Raw genomic sequence first — 13,268 nt, 5'->3', positions numbered from 1 at the left:
GAATCTGTGGCCACCATTGCACCTAAAGGATTAATGTGGCTCATTCTGATTTTAGAATAAAATTAGATCAGTTTATTGATGTACTTGCTGCACTGGAGTCCAAGAGAAAAATCCCATCAACTTCAGTAAGTTCAGTTTACTGAATCACCAGGATTTCACCATATACTTTTGGTCATCAAGATTTAAATAAACTTACAAATTTTGACAGTACTTTTTAACATACTTAGCTGAGGTGTAATTACCAGGTTAGCACATTCATGGTTAGTCCTGGATAAAATTCCTCCTCATGTATATTTATGTGTCATGTCTCTCCTCTACATATTAAAGCATCCACACAGAAAGCGATCTCACATCTGCTGAAATCACTGCCAAAATGTCCAGTATTTTCAAGAGATTGTAAACATTTAATAAGTAAAATACTGATACATTGATTATTATATTTACAATTTTGACATAATAATGTAAATGAGAACAGGAAAAAAACATGCAAGGCAACAAAACCTGATTATTGTAAACTAATAAATATAAATAAAAAGGAAGTACTAAGGAATTGTTTCTGAGTAATGTTGTATGTAAAGTATAATCCACGTTAAACTAGCTGAAAGTCTGTCAATTTTCACTGTTTATTAACAATCAAATTTGCTTCTGGAACTCACAATTAGTCGGAGAGCTTATATATATTCATATACAGCCATAGTCTGATCTGCATTATGAAAACACCCTGAGTTGTTTCAACTGGGTCTGCAAACCAAAGGGGCTTAAACTCTTGTGTTTAATTCAGGTCAGTATTTTATTTGCAAAATTAGTACTTGTGCTAATTAGGCTGAATATCAGCAATAACACATTTTCAGTTCATAATGTCTTTAAAAAATGTGTTTACAATTATGTGGATAATAATATAAAAGTTACAGTATTAATGAAACTGGACACCACGGTAATGAAAAAAGCATGAATTTAAAAAAACAAAATACAATGTTGCAAGTATTGAATTTCATTAAAATACCACTTTCTAATCTTAAATTACTTTTAACTCTGTTATTAAATATGTTTGATCTCATCGCTGGAAATAATAGAGTTATTTCATTTAGTTAATTTTATTTATAATGAGAGAGTTACTGTTTATTTTGAAACATACAATTTTTAAAATACTCTTTATTTTAAACAGGATTCAAGTTTTGTTATCTAAATAATGGTAAGTCTACACTGCCTTTATTCTCTTTCACTATTGAGTACTTCAAACATGCTACAGAAAACTCAAGTCAAACTCAGATTTGGGGGGATTTTTAGCTTTTTAGAACAAGACGTTCCAAAATTATAAGGAGCAGTTTTCTGAAAGCCCACACTTGGTTTCCTATACTGGCATAGTATAGCATTTTCCCTGCATAACCACTTCATAACTTGTGCATAATAATTTCATGTCATGTCAATGAATGATAACTTTGGCTTCATAAATCATGTTACACAAGTGATATGTACCTCTGTATTACATACTATAAAACACTCTAATAGCAGTAACACCCTTTATGTAAACTTCTGCTGCAAATTAAGGAAACGAACCTGGAAACATTTGCACAAGTGAGTAATGTTACCCGTGTGAGTTGTCCTACGACCTCAAAGAGACTTCTCAAAGGAGCGAGAACTTTCTCATAATAGTAAACTATTATGGTAATGCCTCAGTGTCTGAAAAATACATATTCCAGAAGGATGTATATTCTATGTCATGACTGTATTGATTTGGAATTTTCCGACTGACAATGTTGAAAGAACCAGCCTGATCTTTTCTGGCTCCTGACAGAAAAATGTTCTTGCAGAGTTTTCCTGACCAAGACGTACTGGGCCAGGCTTTCGAGGATGCGCTAGAAGTACTGCAGCAGCACTCTGACAGACAAATGCAGTATTCAACAGGTAAAGAAGACCGTTATTCCATTTCATTTACCACTTTTTATTTTTACAGGAAACTACATCTTGAAGTATGTAGGTGGGATTCCCAGAGGTGGAATAATGGACAGCAGAGGGTTATGTTGGGAGGATGGAAAGGGGGAAGAATATTTGGAGGGTTTCCACCCCTCCATTAGTACTGCCCAGTGCGGCGTGCATATTCCATGTCATAGCACAGGGGAACTGTTGGACGGTCGCCCTCTGCCTTCCCCCCAGTACTAGCCTGGGTGCATTGAGCTCAGATTTCCTATAATGACAGCATATAGGACCATAGCGCAACAGCCATTTTCCAGTTTTAATTAAAAAATGTCCTTCTGTTATGCTGTGAATAAACTCATATAATGAATTCCAGTGGGGGGGGGAACCCCAAACAAAAAAAAAGACCAAGAGTCCAACAGGTGAAATTAATATCCACAATTACTTTTTTTACATTAAAATATAGATTTAAAATATTTTTATGCAGAAATGAAAGTTTGAGTTTGGAAAATTAATAGAAAAGTGTTTTTCTTGGCTTCAAGACTTTTATACTTTAAAAAGCTTAAAATACAGGCAAGCTGTAAATTGTTCCAGTTCAGGCAAGGTTTTGGCAGTTAAATTAGTATAAAATTTAAAATCTCTATTTGGTGTTTTTACACTGTGAATAGAAATGGAAGAAAGGGAAAATAGGAGGCTACATCACAAACCTTCTGAGTCCAGAACAAAATATCTGCTCTCTTTTCTGTGGAATGCATTTCATATGAGGAAGTTTATTTACATATTATCTATTATTTACTAAAATGTAAATAAGACCAATTGGGCTATATCTTCAGCTGTTGTTAATAGATTTTTGACTCCACTGCACTGCTAATTTACACATGCTGAAGCACCCACTACATACATTTACTTGCAATGTTCTTGCCTGTATCTGTTGTTAGGGCTGATGGAGAGTGGTATTAAACACCTGAAACTCAGTGTTTAGTATGTCCCACAGCTGCACCCACATTTCCACTTGCAATAGGTGGACCCTCCAAAATCTTATGACCAACTGCAGTGTGTAATTTATTGCAAGTGCCTCAGACCAGTGTTCTGTGCTTCTTTTAAACACCCTGAGGCCTTGGGTTCTTTCTGTGTCATTTTTTCAGAGATTGCAGGTGCTCTGATGCTCCTTCACTTCATTCACGATTGGAGACTTTGACTTGTATTGTACCAATGGCCTGCAGAGCTGCATGACATTCCCTTTTCCTTTCTAATACATGTATTATAGTAGTCTGTAATGATCCTGTTCCTTATGTTTGGTGATCTCTTAGGCTCTCCTTTTTCTATCAACCAAACTATTTCACGATACTACAAAAAATTTGACATTTTATCTTAAAAAATGTTGTTTTTATTATGAAAACCAACAACAAAAAAAAAACCAACCTCAAAAAACAAAACCACCAGGCCAAGGGTTTGATTAGCAAGTAGTAACAGTACAGAATATATTGGATAACCTGCTGATATGAAACACTGTGGCTCTGGAGACTTTATTATCTAGAAGACAGCCACAGAATAAATGCTTTATGACAGACCCAGCAGCATTTTAGACTTCTCTCCCTTTTACTCACTTTTTGCTCCATCCTACTAATTCTCAGGTTATAAAAATTGCCTGACTGTCATCAACCATCACCACCACCTCCGAGCAAGTCCCAGCTACTCTGCAGCACCATCTACAGAGGACCAAGGATATAGCTGGAGAAATGTGATTGTAAGTCAAACTTAAACAGTCAAACTTAAATGGAAAATTGGCTGCCCATTTGTGATTTCTAATAGGAATCATTATGCTAACTCTAACAGAAATTCGGACTGGCCAGGCATGAATCAGATGAAACTGCCTTGGGAAATATTTGCAAAACAAGTTTAGTAATCTTTTTATAGGAGTCACCTTATCTGTTTGCCTCTGGTGCTCTTCTGTGGCTCATCATGTAATGTGCCAGCTAACAAACCTACCAGTACAATAGGGAAAAGGGCTTCTCTCTGTTGCCTGGGAACAGGCAGAGAACAGCTTTCAGCCTCCACATAGCTTCTGCTGCTGGGAGAAAGTGCCATGCCTTTGGTTTCTTCAACAGCAATTTACTTTAAGAGTACTGGGAAGACCAGCATTATCTTGACTCTGAGCTCAGCTTCAGCCTGAAGAGTCCATATTCATTCTTTAAAACACTGGGAGTGTGGCCTTCAGGAGTGATGGGACATGAATATTGCAGGGGAGATAATTTCTGGTAAATAGATTCCACAAAAGCCCATTTTCAACCAGCAGATTAGCGACAACATGACACAGAAACTACAGAATCTGTAGGGGCCACTGCCCAGTTGGCCTTTGTCTTTTACTGACTCTGGAAACAAGAGTCCACTGTTCCTCCTCTGTTTCCAACAGAAGGGTTAAAGGTTCAGAGTGAGGCAGTTACTCTGTTTTCCCTCTAAAGTCTCCCCTGGTGGGCAGCCCTTCCCACGGGGCATCAATTAGTGCTGCTTGTTACTGGTACACTGCATGCCTTGGGAGCTGAGAGAAGTCTTCCGCGGGTGAGGTGACAAAAAGTTGCATTTGAAGGCTTCGTGCCAGTCATTACTACAAGTTTCTTTTTGCTCAGAGAATGTACTCTATTAGTAACTCTTTGTTGTCTTAATTCTTGAAGAACAGTGCAGCGGATTTTTATGCAGATGAGACTGTCTACCATACTCTGCAGAATACTCCAGAAAGCCAAGTGGTACATGCTGCTGGCCAGCCAAAAGCAGGGAAAGGTGTGTAGTAAGAGCATAACTTGACATGTACGTTCTGTTACTTTAAAAAATATCTTGGTAAATCATGGTTTCTCTTTTTCCTAATTTTTTTTACTTGTAACGGGAAAAAATAAGTTAACATTTAATAGTAACTAGAATACAACTGCTAGTGTTCAATTCCTGTCTGCTAAGTCTCATAAGGTAAGATAAATCTGTTATCTTATTCTGTCCTCTTATTTAGTACATGGGAAACCAAACAAGAGGTGTTTCAGTCCAAATCATCTGAAAGTCAGATGCAGAGAAGCAAATCTATCTATCAATAACATCTTATCAACTTTAATAACTTCTTTTATTTCATGTGGTCCAACAAGGAGTGGTTTTCTTCACATACATTACTATTTTTGCACTTGATTTTATGCCTTTTTTTACTTTTCACATTACCTCTTAGCTTCTGACACTTCTAGAAAAATCTAGCTATTTTTGTGCTCCTTTTGGTTGACTTTACTTGAATGAGTATTTTGCAAAGAATATTTTGGGTGGCATTGGTCATTATAGTACTTCACTGTTTCATTGCATTCATTCTTCGTTTTTTGTTTGGCACTCAGCATCCTTTCTATGACTTTGCTAGATGAGATTTCCACAGCTTCCCCTCTGACCTGTAGTGACTACTTTTGACTGTGGGTTCTTTTTGAGTAGCTTCCTGATTTTGCTGCTTTTTGAAATCCCCATGTCTCAACTTTAACCACACGGTGTCAGTTTTTGGTATCTCTCCCCATTGATGCTGAACGCTGTGGTTTCTGTTGCTTAATAGCTACTACTACTACTACTACAAATTCCTTAGGTCGATAGGAAGAATAGCTTCTCCTTTTAAGTTCTATACTTCTAGTACTTGAAATTCATCATTACAAATTAAAATCTTTGAATCCAGAAATGTTGCTTTTCTAAGTCTCACCCAGTGTTGCACTGAGGAATTTTACATATCAGTATCTGAATTCACCTTCAGTTGTTACTGCTCTGTTAAAATTCATTTCCTATTTAATATTTCTTTTACATTGTTATCAATCGTCTTTTCCAGAAGGCCATCCTGCATAAATTTCCAGAATGACTGATTACTCTTATGGGGTTTTTTTGTTTCCTCTTATGCGTTTCTTTGTGTTCATGGCAATATACCTGCTGGAAACTGTGATTTGGGGGACTATTTCCACTATACCTAAATAAATTTAGTCCTCTTGGCTTCATATTGAGACGTGAGAGTTTTTCTGTACACTAGTAAGTAGTGTGGCCTTTTAGGAATGGATCTGTAAATGAAACAATCGTTACTGAGGACCCAAAGTGTGTTTAAAATGTTTCACAAGGGTTTATTTAGGGCAATCTCTAGGTTGGCTGCAAATTCTGAAATCTGCAGTGGCTTAGATAAGCTTCTGGGAAGCATCTTTGGTTAGGTTTCCTCTGAAAGGAGTCCAGTTCATGCACGTCAAGACCATTCCATGATCTGAACTAAAGCTTGGTGAGTGGAGACAATCAAGACAGGTACTTCAGAAATGCATCTTAATTAGACACACCCAGAGAGAATTTGGCTGCTTCAGGACAATTCAGCATAGAAATCTAATGCAGATGCTCTGAAACAGACTCTGCAGGAACCTGCCTCTCTCTAGTGATCACATAAGAAACCAGCAGATGCTAGCCTACTAGTTAGACCAATGTTTAGGGCCTGGTAATGAACACCACACACCTGTGCAATGAGGTGCAGTACGAAGATCTGTGCACTAACCCAAGCTCAGACTGGTGCATCCACATTGTGTAGCACTCTGGAGATAACAGCTGAGCTCTAGAAACATAGCTGCATTAACACAAAAGAGCAAATAAACCCTCTCAAACCAAGATATCAGCTAGAGACGATGTGTTTAGAAATAAAAGCTTGGGCAGAAATGACAACTGAACTAAGAGAACAGACAGCCTGAAATCAGCTGCTGCTGCAGACATGGCTACACTAGTGTTTTCCAGCAGAGACTCAGTCCACAGTAGTCTGCGGATTTTCCCTTGATTTGATTTTTTCTGCCAGAGGTTCATAGGCTCATAGGATAATTCAGGTTGGAGAGGACCTAAGGAGGTCACCAGCTAAGAAGTGTTTATTGTGACCAGGCGGTGTCCTTCAGTTTGCTTTTAATCTTCTCACCTTGGCAATACTATATGTATTTCTAGCAGAACATGTACTTCAAGTCACAGGCCAATTTTTATTTAGATAATGAAACTTTATTAATTTTTTGGAAAGTACCTCTGATCTCAGGCTTTTCTTCTTCCTAGTCTGACAGTCACTTCTCTCCTCTTTGCTTACCACCAGATGCAGAATTACTGTCATCCCTAACAGATGTCTTGGCTTGACCTCAGTGTTCCCTAGCAACTGTCACTTTTCCCCCATTCCTAGTTTAAAATAGCCATGCAAGACAAGACTTTATAAACTTTAGGTGCAGCTGCTTGTTTCCACTTTAATTAAAGTGGAAGCTGTTCTGTATAGACTCTCCTTTCTGCAAAATGTTCCTCTTTGTCTTATAAACTTAAGTTCTTCCTCCTTGCAGCAGCTTCTTGGTCACCCTTGGCTTTGTGAAGGGAACTAGAAGTACTTCAGAGAGAGAGATACACAAGAACTAAATAAGTCTCACTGGTAAACTTGAGAGCTGAGCCTGTGGGAAGAAGAACTTAGGTAACTGACAAATACCGCTGTACTGAGCTTGCTTTATTCTGCATGGGAATGCAAGCTGACACTTCTGCACATCTTTAGAAAACTACAGGGTACCAAAAGGTTAGGTCCTTATGGACTAGGTGAGGTTTATGGTTCAAAACTAGCTTGCTCTTCCCACTTCCTGCTCATCCTTTCTTACATCAGAGACTACCTTGCATCCTCAAAACATTCCTGAAACGAACCTGACAAAACTGAGTCATCTCAAAATCTTTGAGTTTTGATTACTGAGGGAAAGCACTTATTAAAAAACATTCAGATTGGCTTTCCAGAACCTCTTTCCTGCACTGTCTGAGGATGTAATTTCCTGGTGTGGATTCCTTGATCATGCATCTGCACAGCATGTGTCTGAAGACTGCTGAAAGTGGTTTCTCAGACCTACCACACACTGAAGTCACCAGATATTTGTCATGAACCCCAAATAACCTGCTCTTGAAATTCTAAGGACTGAATCCCTTTTTGTCACCACAGATCTGTACGTGTTTCAGAACTATCATCCCATTTGCTATTGTTGGTCTTCTGTTGGATAGTTTATACAGATCTTTTAATTTGCAATAGGGTACTAGGTTTACCTATACTTTTACCTGTAAGATTTTTTCCAGGAAAATGACAGCTGCTCATCTTTTAAAACAAGTAAGAGTTTTGTGCTGACCTTTTAAAATTTATTTCTTAATAGGTAGAAAAAAACTTCGACTGTTTGAGTACCTCCATGAGTCCCTGTACGATCCAGCTATGGCAAATTGCATCCAGTGGGTGGATAAGCCTAATGGTGTCTTCCAGTTTGTCTCCAAAAACAAGGAGAAACTTGCAGAGCTGTGGGGAGAAAGAAAGGGAAACCGCAAGGTCATGACATATCAGAAAATGGCCAGAGCACTGAGGAATTATGGAAGAACAGGTGAAATAATTAAAATTCGAAGGAAGCTGACATACCAGTTTAGTGCTGTTGTTTTACAGAGACTTGCTCCATCTTATTTCTTGGGAAAAGAAACAGTTTATCATCCGTACATTCCATCTAATCAAGAATATCAGTGTGCAGATGACTGGACCAGTTACAATAATTACATGTATAACAATGGGTATGCATTACAGCATGCCAGCTAGGCTATCTTTCACATAAACAGGTCTTTGTTAACTAGCAACTTTCCAGCACAGGAACTCTTCTCTGTACATAGGTATTCCTTTAAGATATTATACAAACACACAAAGAGGAGGGTTTGAAAAATGCTATTGGCCTAGTTTTGTTCCTTTTGAAGTTAATGATAAGCAGTCATTGACTATTAAATAAAACCAGCAGCTGTAGGGCATGTTCTATTCTCCATGATGTTAATCAGAGGAATTGCTTCACATTCAAGCTAGTATATCCAAGATCAGGACCAAGGCTGTTGTCTGTTAGTGAACATCAAAGATTCCATCCTGACAGTACTCATTGGAAGTTTTTTGCATATCCCAAACATTTGCAATTAGAATGTAGGTGCTGTTGTATCCACAGTGCATGCATTCCCTATCAGTTGGGTCCACATGACTTAGAAAGGGAAGAGACTTGCCAACTGCATGAAGCTACTGTCTGCTTTTTTCATCAATGTTCTTTATTAAGAGACATTTTCTGAGTGAATGCCTGGCTGAATGATAGAGTCCACATGAAGGTGCACCTGTTGGCCAAGTTGTTAATCCTTAATCACTTAAATTAACATGTCTTAGCACAGATCCTGACATATGGTATTAGGACTGGCAGGTGCATATTTCACTGTTGGCAGCGGATTCATTGGGGAAGTGACCATACCATGAGAGGGTTAGTAAAGGATTGTGCTTTTCATGAAGTTATTTACAGTTCTTCCCCAACTAATATGAGAAGCTGCACTTTCATCCAGCAGTTCTGTACTCATGTAACAAATGTAACCCTGTTATTTATGTTTGGAGTTATAACTTTACACATATAAATACAATTTCACTTTTCCAGCTCTTTTCCTACATGGGAATGTAGCTGAAAGGCTCAGTGATTTTATATTCTCTTCGTGGGGAAGAAGGACTAAATTTTGGTAAAAAGAGAGTACTAGCCCCTTGTGCCAGGATGATACCTATAAATCTACTTTTTCTCATACTTCTGTTACCTGATCAACTTGTATCATCATAGGAGTTGTCTGTTGTGCCAAAATACTTGCATTCAGCTGCAATAAATTCCAAATTCTGCACTTTCCTTCAAGTGAATGCAGGCCCATATATTAATAAAGACAAAATTAGTTTCTGTGGAAATTAATGGTGGCCTGATATATTTGATGAAATTCACTTTATTAGTTTCCCCTTGCTCTAACTCCTGCTTACTTGTACAGGGATATAATTTTATGTAATAGACACAATGCAACACACTCTGCTCAAGCAAAACTCAAGGTTTTAAATTAGCACTTTGGTAAGGTGAAAGATGTGTACTCTTAGAAAGCTGAAGCATGTTAAATAGCGCTAAAAACAGACCCAGATTTTAAGTCATTAAACATCTGCCAGAATAAGAAGGTCGTAACTGTGTTGTTAGTATTTAGAGTGTAATGTCCTGTAAAATGTAAATGTTACTACAAAATAGAGACAAGAATGCCCTATAGAACTGAAACTGGATCCTGCTGTAGCACAGAACACAGTGGGAGTTTAGCTCTTACAAAGGACTGAGGACTTTCAGTTGGGATGCCTTCACAATGTAAGCACATATGCAAATGCAACATTTCAAATGTCAAAATGTACATAAATTTTCCAAGAAACTGCACAGTTTAGTTACTCCACATCTGTCACCCATTGCATGCTGACTTTATGTTATTTACAAGGCTGGTAACATACTCTGGGTTAAGAGTGCTTTGTGTAAAATGCTTACTTAGTCAATATGTTTAGATTCACTTTCCTCAAACTCATCTTCTCATTAAGGAAATAAATACTTATCCAGATTCTGTGTTACCTTTTTAAATTAGGTATAAACACTAGCAATTGCTTTCTATAAAACTGGTAACCAGGTGAGATGTTATAGCTGCAGCTGGGAGAACAGTACAGAGCTGAAATAAGAGAACATAAGGGGTAAGAAGAACTGAAGGAAATTCAGGCAAAGACATGAGGCTATCATAATATCTGTAGATAGGAAGGGACAGATTTCAGCCACAGGAGTAACCATGGGGACTGACAGTGTTAGAAAGAATTTATTTGAGAAAAGGTATCCCCCCATCCTGTCCCCCTGTTCCCCTCCATCAAATGTACCTGGAGAGATTTTAGAAGCTCTTACTGTCGTTCTGTGGTTATACAGAAGGATATTTAACTGTGCAATGCACTGATATTGGGCTTGCATACAGAAAAGGTTCTTGACTGTTACCAGTGCTTTAACTTAACAAAGGCAGGTTAAATCACAAGCATAGGCACAAGGTTACCAAATACCTGAAGTGCAGAGTTAGAGTCACTGGGGTCTGAAATACAGTGCAGCTGGTTTTAACTGTGCAAGTGTTTGACCACTGAAACAACACACCAAGGGATGTGGTAGATTCATTGTTTCTCAACATCTTTAACCCAAGACGATACCCATTTCTAAGATGTGCAGTATTGCAATAAAGTCATGGTAAAGTGACAGCCATACCACAAGACAGAATACTGAATGTAGGGGATCAGACCCCTGCTAGTCTCAGTATTTGCAGGATCCTGTCATGTAACTCCATGTAGAAAATTCAAGGCTACGTGTGGAAATCTAAACAGAACTGAGGTGGGCAAGTCATTTTGATTCCCAATACAATCCCTGTGCACCTCACCCTCCATCACTGTCCTCCCATCCTCAGCTTCTGCATTGCATCTCCTCCCTCCCATCTGCACAGGCTTAGACATGAGATACGATGGTACCAAGCACCCAAGGGAAACATGAGAGGCATCTCCCAAGACAGCAGCGTTATTCCATCTGCATAACTCTTGATAACTGGCCTGCTGCTGCCATTGCTGACTTCGCCTTTGTCTCTCTCCTGTCTCCTTTCTCCTCACCCCCAGCAGCCAAATTGGGCCAGAAACCAATCTGTCTGCCCACACATCTGCCTATATTTCACACTCACCTCTGACTTAGAGGCTGCTGGCTGCAGAATAACCTGGGGTAGGTCCTAGGGGTGGGGAAAGAAGCTGTGATCCTCCCAGCTCCCACACTCAGCACCCCATTTTAAAAGACACCCCAGTCTGAGCAAGGTGCCCCATACTGGTGTCCTGCATGTAATACTGTGTCTCATGGTGCTTCAGGCACTTAAGGAGGACATGAGCCTTTCAGAGTGAAGTGTGCCTCTGGAGGGATGGTAGAAATCCTCTTGCACAGGTGTAGCTAGACATGTGGACAGTTTACTTGCTCACCCCTTGTGCCGACTTCGCAGCCTGGTTTCTGTCCAGATGTGTCAGACAAGACCAGAGTCCCAGGTGAGTGCTGGACTGGTGCCTTTCCCCAACACACACTTCTTGTTTGCTCAACCGACCTCAGGTAGGGTATCACGCCTTTTACATCTGTTGTAGCTTCAGCGTTGTCCTCTGATGGAAGGTCCTTGTGCTAGAAGCCAGGATGGCGTGAGTTGGTGTTGCATCTTGGTGGGAAGAGCTTTGCCTCTTCCGTGTGGAGGGTGCTGGGGGGGTGCTGCGGGGGGGGTGGGGGTGGGGGGAGGGTGGTGGCTCTGGGCCCACAAGATGGCACTAACGGACAGCTTTTGACACCGGATTTGTGGCGCTTGCAAACCTTTTCCCCGTGTTTAAAATCTTTTTCATCTTCGCACACAGCACTGCTGCAGATGTGGCAGAAGCAACACCTTTCCTTTTGAAGTTACTACAGGCCAGTTCCAGCTGCAGCACACAAAAAAAATGTTGTGACCAAGATGATGATATGGAACCCACATATTAAAGCAGAAACATTATGTCAGCAGATCCACAGCCCTGCGTCAACTACCCTGGACAACAGTCAGTTCCACAGCCACAGCTCAGTGTCTTCTCCAAAATAAGTGTGGCTGCAGTGGCTTCTGACATTGCTGAGGTGCATGGAGAAGAAATAAAGCTGATCTTTCAGATTTAGACTGCTGAGTTCCTATGAGCAGGAATCACATCAACAGCCTCACAGACTCTGCGAAAGAGGCAGAACCAGAACATCTTTGTAACGTATTTTATCTACACCACCTTGCTGGGCCTATGCCATATTTACCTACATACATCTCTCCTGTTCAGCTGACCAAAAGCAGGAGAGGTTCTTAGCTTCCAGCTAAGAAATTATTTGATTTCATTTGATTTTAATTTGACTCCAGTGAAATTTTTCCTTTTGGTAGTACTTTGAGCACACATCAAACACAAGCCTCTGCCTTCTCACAAGCTGGGCATTCTGGTGGCAGATGGTTCAGACTGCCCCACCATCCCAGGTGCAGATGGATGCTGTCTCATGGAGAGCGTTGGCTTACCAATTCCTACTTTTTACAAGCTGAGATCTCCTATCATACCACAGAGCTGCATGTACAGGTTTACCATTTATTACATTGCTTAGTAAGTGTAAAAAACATTGAAAATACTACAAACAGTGGGGTATTTTTGCAAGAAACCGCCTCATGGATTGTTTTCTAAAGAGTATCCTGAGTGCCAGTTGTAAACAAAACTATGTAATCTTCTTTTTTTGGTTAATGAGAGCTGCCCCTGCATTCTTGGCAACATCTAAACAACCATAGCTAATTGCCTAACAGATGAATGACTGCAAACATTCACTGGTGTGTCAGGGTAACACTGGAGCTCAAGTTGGGTGTTCAGACTATTTTCTAGTTAGGTTTCATTGACCTGGGCAATTTTCCTGGTTTCAAAACTTTCTTTTATGAAGAAGGTCAAGGCAAACTCCCAGATTGTCTCT

The 13,268-nt window shown here is 39.6% G+C and overlaps 1 protein-coding gene across 10 annotated transcripts in view; it reads left to right on the top strand.

The window, feature by feature from the left end:
• The window catches only part of SPIC (Spi-C transcription factor), a 28,189-nt gene extending 17,857 nt beyond the window's left edge, over positions 1 to 10,332 (top strand). For 4 of the 10 annotated variants that reach the window (XM_055807659.1, XM_055807660.1, XM_055807661.1 and 1 more), the window contains 7 exons: positions 692 to 781; positions 1,166 to 1,192; positions 1,812 to 1,905; positions 3,549 to 3,661; positions 3,751 to 3,816; positions 4,587 to 4,692; positions 8,085 to 10,332. In XM_055807659.1, the coding sequence (XP_055663634.1) occupies positions 1,190 to 1,192; positions 1,812 to 1,905; positions 3,549 to 3,661; positions 3,751 to 3,816; positions 4,587 to 4,692; positions 8,085 to 8,509 (807 nt within the window). In that variant the 5' untranslated portion in view covers positions 692 to 781; positions 1,166 to 1,189 and the 3' untranslated portion in view covers positions 8,510 to 10,332. Of the gene's footprint in view, positions 1 to 691; positions 782 to 1,165; positions 1,193 to 1,784; positions 1,906 to 3,548; positions 3,662 to 3,750; positions 3,817 to 4,586; positions 4,693 to 8,084 lie in introns of those variants that run through there. The other 6 variants (XM_055807658.1, XM_055807655.1, XM_055807656.1 and 3 more) reach the window with 3 other exon arrangements.
• Positions 10,333 to 13,268: the final 2,936 nt, after the last annotated feature.

The sequence above is a fragment of the Falco peregrinus genome, chromosome 6 (genome assembly GCF_023634155.1).
Source record: "Falco peregrinus isolate bFalPer1 chromosome 6, bFalPer1.pri, whole genome shotgun sequence".
In the NCBI taxonomy this organism is placed as follows: domain Eukaryota; kingdom Metazoa; phylum Chordata; class Aves; order Falconiformes; family Falconidae; genus Falco; species Falco peregrinus.
Note: the sequence above shows the minus strand (reverse complement) of the source record. Positions and strands in the feature narration are given on the sequence as shown.